At 54.7% G+C, this 18908-nt stretch overlaps 7 protein-coding genes across 7 annotated transcripts; 4 read left to right on the forward strand and 3 right to left on the reverse strand.

Annotated features, from left to right (window-relative positions):
* Positions 1–480: 480 nt before the first annotated feature.
* LMH87_011563 (uncharacterized protein) lies at positions 481–1832 on the forward strand (the record flags this gene model as incomplete). Its single annotated transcript, XM_056200725.1, has 3 exons — positions 481–609; positions 887–1571; positions 1630–1832. 3 exons carry the CDS (start codon positions 481–483, stop codon positions 1830–1832), a joined length of 1017 nt encoding a protein of 338 aa, XP_056052546.1.
* A 979-nt stretch (positions 1833–2811) lies between these two features.
* Positions 2812–5146, reverse strand: LMH87_011564 (uncharacterized protein; the record flags this gene model as incomplete). The annotated part of the gene is made up of 2 exons (XM_056200726.1): positions 2812–4537; positions 4602–5146. 2 exons carry the CDS (start codon positions 5144–5146, stop codon positions 2812–2814), a joined length of 2271 nt encoding a protein of 756 aa, XP_056052547.1.
* A 1446-nt stretch (positions 5147–6592) lies between these two features.
* LMH87_011565 (uncharacterized protein) lies at positions 6593–7723 on the reverse strand (the record flags this gene model as incomplete). Its single annotated transcript, XM_056200727.1, has 2 exons — positions 6593–6910; positions 6959–7723. 2 exons carry the CDS (start codon positions 7721–7723, stop codon positions 6593–6595), a joined length of 1083 nt encoding a protein of 360 aa, XP_056052548.1.
* Positions 7724–10181: 2458 nt separating this feature from the next.
* On the forward strand, positions 10182–12342 carry LMH87_011566 (uncharacterized protein; the record flags this gene model as incomplete). The annotated part of the gene is made up of 2 exons (XM_056200728.1): positions 10182–10335; positions 10391–12342. 2 exons carry the CDS (start codon positions 10182–10184, stop codon positions 12340–12342), a joined length of 2106 nt encoding a protein of 701 aa, XP_056052549.1.
* Positions 12343–12953: 611 nt separating this feature from the next.
* Positions 12954–13214, forward strand: LMH87_011567 (uncharacterized protein; the record flags this gene model as incomplete). The annotated part of the gene is made up of 1 exon (XM_056200729.1): positions 12954–13214. The coding sequence occupies one exon, from the start codon at positions 12954–12956 to the stop codon at positions 13212–13214; it is 261 nt and encodes an 86-aa protein (XP_056052550.1).
* Positions 13215–13725: 511 nt separating this feature from the next.
* Positions 13726–15319, forward strand: LMH87_011568 (uncharacterized protein; the record flags this gene model as incomplete). Its single annotated transcript, XM_056200730.1, has 3 exons — positions 13726–13734; positions 13814–14040; positions 14125–15319. The coding sequence occupies 3 exons, from the start codon at positions 13726–13728 to the stop codon at positions 15317–15319; spliced, it is 1431 nt and encodes a 476-aa protein (XP_056052551.1).
* A 907-nt stretch (positions 15320–16226) lies between these two features.
* On the reverse strand, positions 16227–17750 carry LMH87_011569 (uncharacterized protein; the record flags this gene model as incomplete). The annotated part of the gene is made up of 2 exons (XM_056200732.1): positions 16227–17554; positions 17678–17750. 2 exons carry the CDS (start codon positions 17748–17750, stop codon positions 16227–16229), a joined length of 1401 nt encoding a protein of 466 aa, XP_056052552.1.
* Positions 17751–18908: the final 1158 nt, after the last annotated feature.

Below are 18908 nucleotides of genomic sequence, written 5' to 3' on the forward strand. Positions count from 1 at the left end.
ACACGACCTGATTGGTGCCGGGGGCGCCTGTAGCATCATAAGAATACAGTGGGCTACAGCGCATCTTCAGTGACGATGGCCTGTTTTGTTTTGCTCTGGCAAGCTGGGTCCGGCCGCTGCTGCTGCAGCTCTCCCCCAACGCGGCCAAGCCAGAATCCGTGCCCGCGAGTACAAAACCATTTGCCTGCCCCTCCTCCCCGCGACGCTCTTCTCCCTCCTTCTCCCCAAACACCTCATCCTCAAAAACGAAGGACTAAAAGTGAGTTTTCCATTCATCCCGTACCTAGCGGTGCCATCTTGAGCTTCACCAGCTCCTGTCCATACACGCTTGCCCTCCTCCAAAGCTCCCTCACCAAGAGAGGCTGCCCGTTTTCCCCCTCCTCAACGACCCCGCCATTCGCCGCGAAAAACTGCCCCTCGCTAACCACCAAACGCCTCAGCAGGTTTTTCTTTCACACCACACCTCTCTAATCAATAACAATGGCTCCCGTCAAGGTTGGCATCAACGGTTTCGGCCGCATTGGTCGCATCGTCTTCCGCAACGCCATCGAGCACGACGACATCGACGTCGTTGCCGTCAACGACCCCTTCATTGAGGTCAAGTACGCTGTGAGTATTACCTCCCCCGCCGAGCACTGTACGGCTTTGCCCTCGTCCCGACAGCTCGTTGCTGCTCTTGAATGTGTCTGCGGCTTGACAAAAAAATGTCAATCCTGGCAAAATATCCGTTCGCTTCAGCACTTTAGCCAGGCCGCCGTTGCTTGCGATTAAGTGGTGGTCCAGACCGCAAAGCCACACTAGAGCTCGTGCTAGCTTTCATTGGCGCAACGGCAACCAAGCTCGCCACCCTCAATTGCCAACAAGCTGCTAACCTGTCACCTCGCAGGCCTACATGCTCAAGTATGACTCCTCCCACGGTGTCTTCAAGGGCGAGATCGCCATTGACGGCAGCGACCTCGTCGTCAACGGCAAGAAGGTTCGCTTCTACGGCGAGCGTGACCCCGCCTCCATCCCCTGGAAGGAGACCTCCGCCGAGTACGTTGTCGAGTCCACTGGTGTTTTCACCACCACCGACAAGGCCAAGGCTCACTTGCAGGGTGGTGCCAAGAAGGTCATCATCTCGGCTCCCTCTGCTGATGCCCCTATGTACGTGATGGGTGTCAACGAGAAGAGCTACGACGGCTCCGCCGACGTCATCTCCAACGCCTCTTGCACCACCAACTGCCTGGCTCCCCTCGCCAAGGTTATCCACGACAAGTTCGGCATTGTTGAGGGTCTCATGACCACTATCCACTCCTACACTGCTACCCAGAAGACCGTTGACGGTCCCTCCGCCAAGGACTGGCGCGGTGGCCGTGGTGCTGCGCAGAACATCATTCCCTCCAGCACCGGTGCCGCCAAGGCTGTCGGCAAGGTCATCCCTGAGCTCAACGGCAAGCTCACTGGCATGTCCATGCGTGTCCCTACCGCCAACGTTTCCGTTGTCGACCTGACTGCCCGTCTGGAGAAGGGTGCCAGCTACGACGCCATCAAGGCCGCCATCAAGGAGGCTGCTGATGGTCCCCTCAAGGGTACGTTGACTGACATAAAAAGCTTCCCAGACTCACCGTATGCTAACTATCTTGCCAGGCATTCTCGGCTACACCGAGGACGAGATCGTATCCACTGACCTTAACGGCAACACCAACTCCTCCATCTTCGACGCCAAGGCCGGTATCTCCCTCAACGACAACTTCGTCAAGCTGGTTTCCTGGTACGACAACGAATGGGGCTACTCCCGCCGTGTCCTGGACCTCATCTCCTACGTCGCCAAGGTCGACGCTTCCAAATAGGATGAGGACTCCTCAGCTAAGCCGAGGCTGTGATGCGGCACTGCGGGTTGTCAGTGTTGGCTAGCTGGGGCGGGGCGGGGACGGACTATTGAGTAAAACATGATGTTAATGATGAAATACAAAAATCATATGAATACCTATTTTAGCCCCCCTCGTATATCCGACTCTTCTATATGTGAACATCGTTGCGAATGTATAGGTCCCCGCGTGAACACATGGTCTGGCCACTGCACTTCTGTATTTGTAGATGTAAATTCTTCGTATGGCTAGCCATCAAACTTGGGACCCGACCGGAAGCGGTAAAAGTCCTCAGCCGTGGGCCTAGGAACCAGTGAAGCCCAATAAATATCAAAAGCCTTTCAAATGCCCCCTCCTAGTGGGATCATCTGTCCCTTTCGTCTGCTGCGCTGCTGTCCTGCGTCGACAATATACATGGAATCCCATGGGACCAAGGAGATTTCCCGAAAACAACAATACAAAGGCAGAACAAGCAAAGCAAGCCAGTACACGGGACCACCAGAAAACGTTCGCGCCAACTTTTTCTTGGGACAAAAAAGGGTCGATTGATGCATTTTTAGCCGCCTCCTCCTCCCTCTGGTCGCTTCCCTTCCCGCCCTACCCCATCCACCTGTTGTTATAAGAACCAGAAAAACAAATAAACATTCATGGCCGTTTTCGCCTTTCTACTCCGCCATATCGCTCCCAGATTTTTCGCTCCTTTCCTCCTCAAAAGTACACAAGGTCAGTATAAAACAACAAAAATATCAACGCCGCCGTGTAAACATTTGAATGGGCCGCCACATTTGAAAGCATAAATGCCTTGTCCCATTCTGGGTATAAAAAAAGCACAAGAGGTTATTTCCCTTTCCATGCGAAAACGCTCATGGTTGATTATGTGCTCCCGTTTCCTCCCCTCCTCCCCTCCTCTTGACCCTCGCTCACCTCTCGTTACTGCCATGCCCGCGAATGGCCGGCCTGACTACCTCCCATAGTCGCGAGGGGTCAGGGTAGGGCGCCAGCTAACACCCTCCTCGGCGCACCACCGCTTCATCACACCAACCATCGTCTCGGTGATGTCGTCCATGGTCGACCAGGGCGAAAACTCGACTCGCAGACGAGGATTGTCCACGTGAGAATAGGCGTCGCGAATCTCGCGCAGCAACTGGTTGCGCGTTTGGCACGCCGCCTTGAACGGGTCGGGGCCGGACGCCAATGGTAAGTTGCACCTGATGACCTCGTCTGCAACAACCCACTGCAGAATTAGAAGCAGTGCAAATGCCGGCCTGCCGTGCTGCGATTCCCTTTGGTTCTGAGCCGCGTGGCAATAAAACTTGGCGATTTGGAGCAAGGCATGCCAATTTTTGCCGTCAGGCTTCATGTCGCGCCTGATCGAGCGCATATCCTGGGCCTGGAAGGATTGCATGTAAGTGAGGATGCTCTCAACACCAAGTATCATCCCGAGCTTGGGATCTCGGCTGGAGCGATCGTCACTGGATGACCGCGGCCGACTGTCCTGGCTGTTGGGCGCAGCACCGCGAAACAAAGGGTCGGCTTCATGCTTGAGCCGTGTTGCCAGTTCTCGCATGCGAGCTTCCTTCGTGCGGATCTCATTGTCGTCCGTCTTCCCCGAGGCAACGCCGTTTAGCCGCTTGTCGCCGGTTCCAGTTGAAGGCGTCCGGGTCATCGTTTCGCCGGGTGTGTTGGCAGTCGACTTATTCGAGTTAACACGAGACATGGCCGTTTGGCTCTTTCGCGGTGGCGTCGTAGGTCCACGACTGGTGCTTGGTATGTCGGAGGACCTTGACTTCTTCATCGTAACAGATTCAGGCTCAGGTGCGGCAACGGGACGCTTTCGAGCATGCTGTCGATCATCATCCGCAGAACGCTCCTGGTCTTGCCTACCAGAGTCATAATCGCGGTCGCGAATGGGTGGCGGGGCCATGAGCCGTCGAAACCACTTGCGGGACGTCTTGGGAACCTTCAAGGTTACCATTAGACGACGCGGGCGTTTCTGAGGCACCTCATCCTGGCTCTCGTCCGTCGAGGAGCTCTTCTTGTGTTTGGATACAAATGCCCTCTTTTCCCTGGGTCGCTCATCTGGCTGGGGCGAACCCTGCTTTCTGCGTAGGAGGGCGGCTTCGACTATGGCTGGGAGCGTTGGTGACAGAAGTGGCGGCAGAGTCAACATGGGCCTGCGCTTCTTCTCCTCCACCGCGTGCTCTGGTTTCTTCGACCGCGGTGGCGTGCCACCAGATCTTCTTTTATCATGCTTCGATGGTGAATCGTCGTCGAAACCTGGACCTAGACGCAGTGGCGATAATAAAGGCGGAACCACAGACTTGTTGGGGCTTTCCTGTTTAGGCGTGTGCTTGCTTAGTGTACCAGAATGTGTTCCGTTTACCGAGTCACCGCGAGGACGACCTGCTGGGGACGCGCTCTTGCCCGGGGCTGAGCCAGCCTTGATGGAGCTCTTGCCATTCAGCAGCGGAGAATCTCTGCTGCTAGGGCCGTGGAGTGACGAATCCCTCTTTCGAACAGGGTCGTCACGGTGGGATGGGCGATCATCCTTTGGTCGTGTGTTCTCGGGTCGACTCCGCTTTTGTGGTCTAGCATCGTCGTCGTGGTCTGCGACGCGCTTCTTGCTGCCAGGCGATGGTGGTCGGGGTGGTAGCGGGTAGTTCTTCAGCGGCGGTTTGGGTGGTAAGCTAGGTGGTGAGTTAGCTGATGTGCTTCGATGATAATAAAATTCGAGTTAAAAGAAGTCGCTACCTCATATCCGCAATGTAATCTTTGGGACGCGGCTTTCCGTCAGACTCCCTAGGACGATCCCTTCGCGCATCGCTAGGTCGCGCATCGAGTGATCTTCTGGATTCGGCATTGTTGCGGGCATCAGAAAGCCGTGCCCCAGAGCCAGCCGGGGACGTCGATGCAGATGCGCCAGCGCGCTCAGTTTCTCGCAGCTTTGAGATGGACGGCTCCGAGGGTGACGTGGCGGCCGTCTTTTTGTTCTTGTAGTCGCTCAGCGACAGCTTCTTCTTTTCGCCGCCAGCCTTGGAAAGCGCGGTAACGTCTCGCGAGACAGGCTTGGGCGGTTCCTCGCGCATATCGTAGTCGGGGCGCGTGAGGAGGACGCCGCGATCGGCCTCGGCAAGCAAGGTCGAGTACTGGAGGCGTGTACAGTGCCACTCCTCTGGGCGTAAATGGTCGTCGGGGCGGGGGCGGTATCGCCAGTCGGGGTGGTTGGATAGGTAGTAGGGTTTGTCGGGTAATGTGCGCTGCGTCAACAGCTCGACCGTCTTTGCCGCAGCTTCCATTGCGCGAGGGCCCAATTCATTCCGGAGAGGCACGAGGAGAGTGCGTCAGGGCCCTGGGGGAGGACGGGGCCGAAGTCTGCTCGGCCCCGAGGCAGGGTTGCTGACGGACACGAGACAAGACGATTGAATGAAGTTGATGGGCGAGGGCAATAGGAGATACGCGCAGATGGCGGGTTGCGACTGCCAGCACGCGGACGACGGCGACACGAGGCGTCGGGGCGTGGATGGGAGGCGGACCCTGTGTTTGTCGCGATGCGTCCGGGCAGGGTTGGCGAGGAGAGATGCGGCGCCGCAAGAAGTCGTGAGGCAGAGCGGCGGAAAAGAAGCAATGCCCAGAAGTGATGGCGCGGCGTTGAATGAGGCTACGGAGCCAGACGCGGCAAACAAGGCGTGATTCAGGGCACCTTGAAGATGGGGGGGCTGTCTCTCTCGTACCGCTGCTTCTGGGTGGGACGTTTGTTGCAGCGCGGCCAGTAGTAGCGGTAGGGTGCAGCAGGATTGGCTGGGCGGAGAAACTGCGCGCGGCTGACAATGGACCCAGCGAGGTGAGTGTCGTATCTATTTTATCAACCCAAGGCTGTCTAGTACTATGGCATGATGCAGACGAAAAGCACTCGCGATAGCGGCGGGAGCGATGATGATATATATATATTTGCTTTGGTGCAGCACAAAGAAATTCAAAGACGAAAGGGATGGCAAAGCCTCGAGGACGAGCAAGCGTGGGAAGGGCTCGATGTACCCTTTGGCTGCGTCAGCCAGCCATGTGGTACATGTGGCACAAGGGCGGAGCAGTGCAACTCCATTGGTGCAAACACACCAAGGCGCTGCGGGCGTAGCCAGCCATTGGTTGGTTCGTGACTCCCTTTAGCGCACAGCCTGCCTCTGCTCGTCATCCATAGGCATGCTATTTGTTCGTACAGATTTCGTGCTACCATGTTCAATTTCCTTGCTTCCTTCGTTATAGAAAGTGCGAAAATCATCATAAAATGTCTTGATTTAACTGCGCCAGCCCATATACGTAGGTACTTACCCTAAAGGCCGAGAAGTAATCTGTACCACTGTCACCATTAATTGGGCCACTAAATCTACCTAAATAAGGTACCTAGGTAGACGGGAAGCCCGCTGTGGGGTCCGCATTACAGTGGGTGTCCCAAGTTTGACCATCTCGTTGATCCTTTCAACCTCGTTCCATGGTCACCTGCAGCATACATCAGGCGCATTCTCAACAACCTCTGCCCAAATCTGCGTTGATTCGATTTCTCACATGAATTTCAAAATCTGCTTGGGGCCCTTTCTGCATAACGCTGCACGAGCCACACGGATTTCGCATCTCCGCCCGTTTGTGGTCGCCCAGGCGCTCCGTGTCTGAGTCAAGCCTCTCGTACCATCACGAAAACACACACTTTCAACGGCGGCATAGTTCTTTATTCCCTGATTCAGCGATCACTAACCATCGTCATCGCCATCATCATCATCTTCATCGTAATAGTACTCTCCAAAAACACTGCTTCTAAGCTTTCTGGACGCTACCCTCATTTTGTCTGTGGCATCCGCCCATTCTCCATGGTCGAGGCTCTGCCATTGCTTTTCCGATACAATGTCGAACTCGTGACCTGCCCACTCAGCCTCTCCAGGGATTTGGTCATGTTCACGGTCGGGCTTTGGAAATAGCGTCATGAAGAAAAGCCCGGTATCCAACGACAGCCATGGAGCGGATACGACGGTGGCTACAAGAGCTCGACTGTTGGCTCCTTGGCCAGCAAACTTGGCGTCATCAATATCTGCAACTCCGAAGGTATCTGTAATACCCACTTCTGAGATATCCCGTGCGGATTCGTCTGGCTCTAGCGAGGCTTCTAGCCGCACGTACTCCTTGGCTCGGAGGTTGCGCAGGAACCACTTCTGGCCCGGCTCACCGATGCCCTGCTCTTGTGCGACGTGCCGCAAGTCGCTCTCGAGTCGTTGCAGCGTAGCGACGCCAAGTCCATGGTTCTTGATAGAATCCAGTGTATTCTTCCAGCTGTGCACCACTCCGTCTTCCAAAATCCGGCCACCCCAAGATACTACTCCTACGAGCCATTCTCTGGCCGGCAGTCGCCTTGATCCAGCCTCCGCTAATCTGCTTTTCAGGTCATTGACCTCGGGAAATAGCTCGGGCACCCTCGTAGGAAAGCGACGCAGATAGTTTCCGATACTGAACAGCGGCGTGCCGCTGAGGACTCCCACATCGCTTCTCTTTGCGCAATTGCGTAGAAAGTGCTGCCAGAGGAACGCCGAGGACAGTCCCAGTGCTAGCATATCTCGGCATTCCAGACCCTCGTCGGAGAATATGAGACCCAACAGCTCGCTGGGCAGGCGTTCCAATGGAGAGTGTGTCACGGCATTTTGGGCATGTGCCCTAGAAATGGCCACAGAATCGCCGCTGCTTGAACGTAGTAACGACCTAGACTGGAGCAAGTCAAACAAGTAGAACCTGTCAAGATATTGAAGATTTCGGATGCATTTTTGTAGTTTTGGTGCCAGTATGTAAAACCTCTGCGGAGACCGCTCGGTTTGATCGACACCTGGTGGGCACATTTTGAATGATTATGTTGGCAATATCAGATGTCGATTCATGGGGCAAGCCATGACTTTATATTTTTAAACTAGTCATCTGCCAGGCGGTGCGAACCATCTGCCTAAAGCCCAAACACTAGCCGGCCTTTTCCAAAACAGGCAGCCTTGCGCCCGGCACTATATACCCCCATTCTGATGACTGGAAAGTCAAATCCTAACAACGAGGAAGGAAATACAGTACTGCCCAGAGTTGTGTATCACGTGTTGTAGTGGCTACTTCACCGGTAAGTAGTGACAATGTACTTAGTGAATGCGTGTGGTTGACTGACTGCCTTGTCTGTCGTGAAACAAAGCTGACGCTAAGCAGCCCCAAGCAACCTTCAGACGAATTGAGCTGAGATGTTCCTTGGGTTGTCAATATATGGTGATTTCCCAATTCTTTTTTCCCTCTTTCCATCTTTTCGTCTTTTCTCATTTCTGTTGTTAGCTCTTCGTTCTGTTACAAGTGCCAACTAGGAGTCGATTGCATTGCTTTGATATTTTTTTGGGTTACCCGCAACAACGTCTTGCAAGACCAAACCCATGCATAGGGCTGGCAGGGGCCTGGCCGGGCTAAGCTAATAAATAGGTGAGCTGCGGGAAGCCGACACACGCGTCGCGGTCTGGACAGAAGCCGCTAGAATTCTCAGCACGGATCAGAGTTCCGGGCAGTGTACCGGTGAATCATGACAAGCAAGGGCCACGCAGCAGGGCTACTTACATGGTTAAAAGGTGGCTTGAGTGGCTTCTGGCGTGGATTCGCGCCAGCGTATTAATTATCGTGACTTGCGTGACAAGTCTGCATGGAGATCCACTGCGTCGACGTGTTAATGTCCGCCCGGAACAGGGTTTGAGGGCCCGCAGACTTGTGGTTTTATTGCCGCGATCAGTGAAACTGGATTAAGTCGCCCGTCCGTCCCCGCTCGCCTGTTCTCGGCCAACCGACAGACTGGCAATGGTCGGCTGCGCGCAAAGGGACCTTTTGCTCGTGATTATTAGCCAGTGTTGGGAGGAGGCGATGTGGGCTCTCTGCCAGAAGCACGACGGCGGGGATGCGACAGCGACAGACAGCCCAACGCTGCCCACCCACCCCTCCAGACACCAGGCACACCAAGACACACAGAAAGCAGGTTGACTGCCGTCTGCCCATGTGCCAGGACATGCGCGCATAAGGGGTCGATACAGCCTCTCTGCAGCCACTTGCCAGCACTGACTCTTGTACCTACTGGTATGAGCGAGTGAGAGCAAGTCAGAGCAGGATTTCTGCCTGCAGCGTGCATCTGAAGTGTGCAGTGTGCAGGTCAGTCTGTAGTCTGCAATCTGCACTCTGGTGCACGTCGAGTCCGCGAGCACAGGCGATCGGCCCGGGAGGACGCTAACAGCAGGCCAGCAGTGGACCACCCGCACCCCTGACACCTTATTAGGTAGGCTACCACTAACTACCACCTAGGGTGCTAATATCCTGACAATGAACACAAGGTCATTAGAAGTTCCGCCTAGGCAAGAAAAAATAAAAGGGGATTAGAAGAAGAAAAAAAGGGGGACGGAAAGAATACCTAGACACACAATAGCCTCCCTTGTTGGGAATATCATCTCCAACACTCTCGTTTCTCTCAAGTCACACATCACCCACCCGCAATGTCCTCCACACCACCTCTTGAAGAAACCCTGGCGCCAGTCACCTCTAGCGTACTACGGTAGCGGGTCCAAGGCCCATCCGCTGTCGCCCGTTGGCGCTCCGAGATTAATTGGCACAGTACAACCCATTAGCTCGCTGCATGATGTTGGCCGGGGCTGCTGCACGTTGAGAAAAAAATGTTTGTATCCCCTGCTTTCGCACTCGCAGCAATCCAGCTGCTCTTTTCTTTTCTTTTCTCTTCTTCACACTTCTCTCTTATTTCTCCCTGCCTATTTGTGCGGTGACACAGAATCTAGGCAATCGTCGCCGGCTGGCGGAAAGCCGCACCATACCTGCCACCTGCCTACTGCCACCTGCCAGCTGTCAGCGCCGTTTGCTCGCGGCACGCCAGCGCCACTCCGCCCGCCATTGCAAACGCTGGTTGCCAAAGTTCACTTCAGCACCAAAACAAAACATAACAAAAACAGGAAAAGAACAGCTATTGATTCAAAGGATCGAGTCGCTGATTCCACAACCTTCAAATAACACTATCTTGTCCTTGAAATACTCTTCCCTCTTAGACATTGTTCTCTTGCCTCTCGCTTCTTGGCCCCTGCCGCACTACAGTTATTTCGCATCACACAAGACGCCTTCGATTTTCACGCCACATGGGTAACGTGGTGCACACTTAACGTACTGAGAGCCTTTCACGAAGTTGTTCAATCCTTGTACAACGTGCCCTCCGGTCGCCTTTCCCGCCTTCTCTCCAGACATCGTCTGCTCTCACAGCCGTGCCACCGTTATACAACGATTGGCTTTGCCATGGTGTATGACAGAGGTCGCCCTTTCCGTGACCCCCACGAGGGTGCTCGATATGGATCCAGCGGCTCTCCGCGTTCCCGCTATGCATCGGATGCAGTAAACTACACGCAAAAGCCAGGACCTGCCCGGCCTCATGCTGTCCAATCCTCTGATGGTAAGCCCTTAGCTTACGCATCGAAACCTGGGCCCATATTCTAATATTACAATAGCATTTCTCGCCGATGACAACGTGCCAGGCATGAAGCAGCTCGTCGAAATGATATCGGATCGCGTTTTTTGGTATATACAGCGTGACAATGCCGACAAGAAGTGCAAAAAGTTGCGCCAAGATGTGAAGCGCTGCCACAATGGAGACTTTTCCAGCGCTGCCGATCTGCTCGACGTTCATTCAAAAGCTGCCGATTTGGAAAAGGCCAAATTCTCCCAACGCATGACGGCCATTGACGATAAGCTAGTGGATGCCATGAGCGCCTGGTGTTCAAAGATGGAAACGGCTGCACAATCCATCAACGCAAATAACCGCCATGATCTTACACCACCTCCCAGCGAGACATCTTCGGATATTAATCTTAGTATTGAGGAGAAGATGTGTCACATGCGCGAGACTGTTGAGGCTTCGATGCGGAAACAAATCACAGAACAGGTCCAGAAGCTGCAGTGTGCGACCAAGGAAGTTGATGAGGCACGCACAACCGCTCTACAGAGTCATACCATGCGAGAGTCTGAGAAGCTCTCCCAGCTGCGTGATAGCCTGGAAGCCTCGCTGCGGAATCGAGTGACAGAGGAGTCGCAGAAGCTGCAGTGTGAGGTTAAGGAAGTAGACAAGTCACGCACAACCGCTCTGCAGAGTCATACCATGCGAGAGTCTCAGAAGCTCTCCCAGCTGCGTGATAGTCTGGAAGTCTCGCTGCGGAATCGAATGACAGAAGAGTCGCAGAAGCTGCAGTGCGAGATTAAGGATGCCTTCGAATCACGCACAGCCACGATACAGAATCATGCCATGCAAGAATCTCAGAAGCTGGCCCAGATGCGGTCAAACCTGGAAACAGTCATCAGGAAGCAGAGCGCAGAAGAGTCCCAGAAGCTGCAATCCAGAATCAAAGATCAGTATGAGGTGCAGATAGCCACATTGAAACAGGATCTTGCTCAAGAAAAGGAAGTCGCAAAAAACTTGCAAGACACTCTATCCCAAGAAAAAGAAGTTTCAAAATTCTTACAAGCCGAGCTGAAGAGTACGAACGCTAGACTGGTGGCTTTGGAGACCAAGATCGAGGACCAGATCAAGATTTCATCTCAGTCAGATCGGGTCATCAAGCAGGAGGCCTTTACAGACTTGGAGTCGAGGCTAGCCAAAGTTGAAGCATGGCAGATGGTCTCGAATAAGTCAAAGAATAAGGATCCAGTCATGGATCAGAAGACCGACATGACCATTGGCAGTGTTCAAACTCAAAGGATGGATTCCATAACAGCACAAAGCCTTTATCTTGAGCTGGAAACGGAGTTGCAGGACAAAATGACACACTTTCTCTGGCAGAGCGGCGATAGAATCGTACCGGATGAGAGGGTTCTGCGCCTTGTGCAACCGCATATTTCAGCCGTGGAAGGCAATCTGCAAAGCGAATTCAGGCGCATAGCCGACAGCTTCGGAAAGATGATTGACAAAGAAAGAGAGATGTCTGAGAGCTTGCGTGTGCAGGTTGAAGCTGCTACGCAATCGGCGACAGCATCCGCTCAGGCCATCGGAGACATGAGAACAGAGCTTTCGGCTTTACAAACTACAAGCGATGCTAACCGCCAGACTGACGCGGCATCAGTCAAAAACCAGCAAGACCAGATGCAGAATCTTACGGCTTCACTGGCAGCCGCGAAGAGAGAAATCGAATCGGCAAAGAGCGAGCTGCAGAAGTCACTGGATTCACTGTGGCTGCGATCGACCAACATGCATGCATGGCAGGAGAATTTCTCCACTCCGCAACTCTTTGATGCCATTGTTCAACACTTGAACATTTATTTCGTACCAGAACATTTGTCCAGCTTGACAAGTTTAAAAGCAAGGGTGACGAGCCTTGAAGGTCATCTCCATCTAGGAGATGACAGCAACAAAAAAAGAAAACTCACGGAGCATAGCCCGTTTCCATCCCCATCTCTTATTAGGAGATGATGATGGTGGAAGCCATGCGATTTGCGGCCGATTTTGAGCCTGCTTCACCAGTACTGTTAATTGCTTCACTCTTTCATTTTTGCTTTGGCTTGACTTTTACTTGGCCGTTTTGCAGGGTTCGGACATCGGAAGCGGGCGTTTGCACCAATTGGCCAAGCAGCGCGCAGACAGCTATCGAGAATCCTCAATTAGTGTAGATATACCAGCATGTGCGCGATGGCTATTTGGCGTCATTGGAGAACCAAAGGAGAATCATTTTAGTATCTTAATCTACCCTTGTTCCTCTTGAAAGTCCATTGTGCGGGCGGTGCGGTGGCGCACCCAGAGGCCAGCCTGGCCAGTGCTCCTTCGCAGCTGCCTGATTATGGGACACTCGGCAGCCTAACTCATTGCACCCCAGAGCATTTACTATATAAAGCGTAGATGTCTTTCATCTTTTGTCATTCCTACCAAGTCAAATTCTAACAGCTGCTCAACAACATTACCCAAGCTACCCACGGCCAGTAAGTAGTATCGCTTCGAGTGTTAAGCTCGTTCCATCATGGACGGTGACAAAAGCAGACACCCAACAAGGTAGAACACGTTCACTGAAATGTATATTTGAGAACAGAATGAAGCTGCCTGCGGTGATGATTGCTGGCCTTACCGCCTCCGCCATGGCGGCCCAGCAGGTGGACGAGGAAGTCAACCCCGTCAAGATCTGTGGCCGGCTCGGCGTGATGAAGGTTAATCCGGATAACCTCCCCGAGGGTGTCCGCATGGAGGACGTCAGAATGTGTGCAGGCCATCCAAATGGATATGACAACTATTATGGCTGGGGCGATTACCTGCCTCGCTGGTTCCCGGGTCCCCCGACCTTTGGATACGCGTAACCACCTGCGTGCTTTCGGGGTCCGCTCTGGGTGGCCCGCTCAAGATGATGGCCTGGCCGTTCCCAATTCTCATTTTCATTTCTGTCCCTTTGAAGTGAGATCTTGATAGTCTTTTTTGTTTACATTGGTTTGGTGTGATCCAAGTGTTGATGAGCGTGAGTGAACGCTAATAATTGAACCAGAGCTATAGCAAACACGGCAAATTCAAGAATCAATATGTATTGTGAAAGTGAGGTGCAAGTACGCCGAGTCGAGGTGTAAGCACGCTCCGTGGTGTTGGTGGCACGGCGGGTTTTCTGTAGCCTTATTAAACAATGAACGCTGCGCTAGGACGAAACGGACACAGCCACATCCGCCACCAGCCACACACTAGCCACAATGAAGCTTCGCAGCGAGCCACTGCCTTTTTCCAAAGGGCACCGCGAGCACGGGCGGCCGTTCGCAACTCTCTCACTACTCCCCCCCAACAGACAAACATTCTTGCCGGTTCACGTGCGCCAAAACCAACAAGATGGCTGCTGTAAGTAGCGATTTGCCTGAATTTTAACTTGCCTAGCTTCTTCCGGTCGCTTTCGATGCTAATTGATGCCGTGAACCAGCCGCTCGTAACCGTTTCCGAGAGCAAGGACCTTCGCGGTCTCAACCTCATCGCAGCTCACTCTCACATTCGCGGCCTCGGCGTCGATGCCACGACCCTGGAGCCCCGTGCTGCCTCGCAAGGCCTTGTCGGCCAGGAAAAGGCGCGCAAGGCTGCAGCTGTCATTCTGCAGATGATCAAGGATGGCAAGATTGCTGGGCGCGCCTGCCTGATTGCTGGACCTCCCAGGTATGACAAAGCCTTTTCCTTCTCTCGCCGCGGTAGCACGGCCTTTGAAAACCGCTCTTTTCGAATGCTGACTTTATTTGACAGCACTGGAAAGACTGCCATTGCCATGGGCATGGCTCAGTCGCTCGGCCCCGACGTGCCCTTTACCTCGCTCGCCTCGTCCGAAATCTTCTCCCTCGAAATGTCCAAAACGGAAGCCCTCACGCAGGCCTTCCGCAAGTCGATCGGTGTGCGCATAAAGGAGGAGAGTGAGATTATGGAGGGCGAGGTTGTCGAGATTCAGATTGACCGCAGCGTCACCGGCACTGCCAAGCAGGGCAAGCTGACCATCAAGACGACCGATATGGAGGCCGTCTACGACATGGGCACCAAGATGATTGACGCCATGACCAAGGAGCGCGTGATGGCCGGCGATATCATCTCGATTGACAAGTCGTCGGGCAAGATCACCAAGCTCGGCCGCTCGTACGCGCGCTCGCGCGACTACGACGCCATGGGCGTCGACACCAAGTTCCTTCAGTGCCCCGACGGCGAGCTGCAGAAGCGCAAGGAGGTTGTCCACACGGTGACGCTGCACGAGATCGACGTCATCAACTCGCGCACGCAGGGCTTCCTCGCGCTCTTTTCGGGCGACACGGGCGAGATTCGCAGCGAGATCCGCGACCAGATCAACACCAAGGTCGGCGAGTGGAAGGAGGAGGGCAAGGCTGAGATTGTGCCCGGCGTGCTCTTCATCGACGAGGTGCACATGCTCGACATTGAGTGCTTCTCGTACATCAACCGCGCCCTCGAGGACGACCTGGCGCCCATTGTCATCATGGCCAGCAACCGCGGCCACGCGCGCATCCGCGGCACCGACTACCGCAGCCCGCACGGCCTGCCGCTCGACTTCCTCGACCGCGTCGTCATCATCAACACGCACCCCTACGCCTCGGACGAGATCAAGCAGATCCTGACGCTCCGCGCGCAGGAGGAGGAGATTGACGTCTCGGCCGACGCGCTCGCGCTGCTGACCAAGATTGGCCAGGAGGCCGGCCTGCGCTACGCGAGCAACCTCATCAGCACCTCGCAGCTCCTCTCCGCCAAGCGCCGCGCCAAGCAGGTCGCCATCGAGGACGTCCAGCGCAGCTTCCAGCTCTTCTACGATCCCGCCCGCAGCATTGAGTTTGTGAGCAAGTCGGAGAAGCGTCTCATCGGTGATGACGGCGCCGTCGACCTGACGGCCACTGCCAACGGCGCTGCGCCGGCTGCCGGCGCCGAAGGTATGGACCTGAGCTAGACAACATGTGCTGTCTCATTGGTTTTTGCATGTATGAGTTTTATAGCAAGAGGTGTTGGTGGTTTGCATCCTGCAGTGGAAAAGCAGGTGCAGACTTGCAAATGAAAAAGACTTGTCGACAGTTGTGTCGTACTCTTTTTGGGTTCCTTGCCTTTTCTCGAGTCCTTTGGTTCCTTTTTTTCTTTCTTTTTCTCTTTTTTTTAGGCTGGCGTTTTTACGGGAGAGGAAAGAGGAAATGCGAAAAACTTTTGGTAGATGCAATTCTCTAGTGTAGATGGAATCAAAAAGCTACTTGACTACATCTCTTGGCAAGCCGGACCGACTCGTAACGGTGCACCCGTGACATTGTGGGATTTCATCCAAGGCCGAGTCGTAGCTGTCCGAGGCCAAATCGTATTTTCTAGATCGATCGTAGTCATCTGAGGCTAAGCCGTAGTTCGTAGTTGGCACCTGCACCAGTTGAGACTAAAAGCTTCACAGCAAGGCAAACGAGAGAAAGTCAAGGATTAATGAATAAGAAACATGATCTGTTATTTCCAGGGATATCATAAAAAACAAAGAAACCATCACGGTGCACATCTTGCACCATCGGCGGATCCAACGTCGCCTGGCCGCAAAGCCCCATTTTGTAATGCCCATTCTAAAAGAAAATAAATCAAAAAAGAGGGAGCCAAGTTGTCAAACCCGTTCCCATATGCTCCCAACAGACCCTTCTCCCCTGAGCATCGAAAAGAAAATGACACCAGAAAAGGTGGTGTGAATGAGCCAGGGGCATAATTTTCTTGGCCCCGAAAAGAGCGCCCAACTCCTGAAAAATGGTTACTGTGTACACGCATGCATTCGTCAAGACATGAAAATGACTGTCAAGGAAAAGTCGAAGAAGACAAAAACGACATGGCACAAGGCCTTATTGTCCCATGCCTTGCAGTTGAGCCGACAAAGTCTGATTGCCCTGGAGGAGCTGCTCCAGCCACTCGGCCGCCATGGTGAGCATGGTGCTCTTGCTGAAGCCACCGCCCTTGAGCCCGGGTACCAACTCGCACAGGTCGTCGAAGCCCTCCTTGATGAGGGTGCGGCGCTTCTGCTCGCTGCGAATGTGATTTTCTCGCTTTTGCGACTCGCTGAGGTTTTCGCGAGGCCCCTTGTTGATGCCCGATTTGCGGCGGCGCGCGCCAGACTCGGCCGGGGGTGAAGGCAGACCGTTGCTGCTGCCCTGAGGGCTCTTGGACTTGCTGAAGGCGCCCTTGGAATCTTCTTCGTCATCGTCGTCGAAGCCCATGCCTCGTTGCAGCTTGCTCTTGCGTCGCTTGCGGGGAGGGGCATCCGCGTCTTCACCCAAGGCCATCGACTGCTGCGTCGCCACGCGCTGCGGATCCACAGTCGGGCTGCCGCTGCGAGTGTTGGGGACGCTATTGCTGGGCTCGAGGCAGTCGAGAACTTGCATCTGAACCTTGTGGTGCCCGTCGACGTTGTCCTTGTTTGGGGCGGGAACGTAGCCTTGGACGTTGCCAAAGTTGGCGTCGGAACCCCAGTGCAGCTCGTTGACTTGCACCTGTCTGGAGCCCTGGCGGTCTTTGGATCCAAACATCCAGTCGGTAAATGTGTTGTTGTCGGCCTCGTTTTCTAGGTCTCGTTGACTCTCGACCTTGAACTCGTCCATGGGCTGGTGGCGAAGATGACCCATGGGCGGGCCGATGGGCCGTCGGGCGCCGGGGGACGGCTCCTTGCCTTTGCCGTTGGAGCGGGGGCTGGCGCTGTTGTTCTGCAGAAGAGTCGCGGCGGCATTCAGGACATCGTCAGAGTGATGTCGATGGGGCTGGGGCTGATGCTGTTGGTGCTGCTGAAGCTGCGGTTGGTGCTGCTGCTGCTGCTGGTAGATTGGGCGGTGCTGAGGCTGTGGCTGCTGGGTCATGGGGGCCGAAGGGGGTCGCATGAGCTGGGCTGCAGAGCTTGCACCTCCGTTGAAATCAAGATGTTCGCCGAGGAAGGCGTCTGGGTTGGGGAGGGCGGATGCTTGAGGCCCAAACGACGTCGCGGTGCCCATGAACTGCGGGGGCAGATCGAACCAGGCGTCGCTGAAGTGTAGGCCTTCGCCAAACGAGGGCATGTTGTACTGGGCGGACGACATGTCCTCGAAGAAGGAGCTCAGGAACTTGGTGTCGGTCTCGCTAAGAAGCGGCGCGCCGGCAGGGTCGGGGGCGTCGAGGAGGCCATCTTGGTTCTGGTCCATCGAGTCTGCGAGGAAGGTGCGTGTTAGTACGGGAGGTCGGGTTGGCGAGTGCGTGGGCGGAGAGGAGCGCAAAGCGGCTCAAATTGAAGCGGGAGAGAGGGCGCATGAGGGGGGCGATGAAGACTTACAGCCAAAGGGCAAAAAGGGATCCGAATCGGGCTGTGAAGAACCCATCCTGGGAGGCTGCTGGACGGCGAGCATGGATGCGGCTCTGGATGGTGACGGGAGGAAAAGTGGATGTGACGGTTTGGTGGGAGGCGCTGTACTGGTACTTGCAGGCTGGAGAGGAGCGCAGAGGGGCGGGAATTTTTTCAAAAATGGCGGACGGCTCAGCGGAGCGACTTTGCAGCTGACCAAGGCCGGCGAGGCGACTGGCAAAGCAGGGCAGGCAGGCTCACAGTGGCTGGCTGGCTGGCTCACTGGCTGGGGCAAGCTGGGGGCGGCGCCGGGTGGGTTGGCGGAGCGCTGTACGGTAGCGGAAACGGTGAGCGCTGTAGTGTGCTGTAGGGTAGCGAGCTAGGTAGGTAGGCGGCACAGTGCCGTCCAAGAAGCAGGCAGAGATTGGGTTCGGATCAGGACAGTCGGTGTCGTGGTGTTGCATTCAACGCAGGGGTATCAAGCTGAGCACATGAAAAATCGTAGATGAAAAGGAAAGCAGACAGTCGGACAGCAAGATGAAAAAGGAAAAAAAGGAAAACCCTGGGGTATTATGGACAGAGGCGCTGGGCGAGCCGAGGGGCGGGCGTGGGCAGGTATTAAAGGACGCTGGGGTGATGACTCTGTACTGCTAGGTCGTGGCAAGGCAGCGAGAGCCCGCAAACCACATATGCGCAGGGGTTGGAGGGCAGAGACCGGGGTGGCGTAGAGGGAAGGTGGGGGAGGGGTGGGAATTTGCCTGGCCAAGAGTATTGAGAAAAGTATATTTCAACCAAGAGGTACCAGTAAAGAGCAAAACGAGGGCAAAAGGTAGGCGACGTCGAAGTCTACTAGTACTGGTAGGCGTGGATGGGTGGCTAGCTAGGCAAATTTGGGGATGCGGGATGCAGACGAAAGCGTGGGGATGGTTGTGTGTGCAAAAGACGGGGCATGACATGGGCAGACATGGGCAGACATGGGGCAAGAGGGGAATTGTCTGGGGGGCGCAGAGCAGAGTGGGTGCGCTGAGCTTTCGGTGGATGGCTAGCTAAGATGGTGTGGGCTGTCTTTGTCTGGCTCTGGTTGACTGCCGCCATTGTTGCGCTGATCAACCGCCAAGGTACGGACTGGATTACGAGTACGACTCTGGACAGTGCAATTGAAGAGTATTCGTACCAATTTTTTTTTCTTGCTGAATTTTGTTTTTGCTGAATTGCAGAAACA

This window comes from Akanthomyces muscarius, chromosome 4, assembly GCF_028009165.1.
Source record: "Akanthomyces muscarius strain Ve6 chromosome 4, whole genome shotgun sequence".
NCBI lineage: Eukaryota > Fungi > Ascomycota > Sordariomycetes > Hypocreales > Cordycipitaceae > Akanthomyces > Akanthomyces muscarius.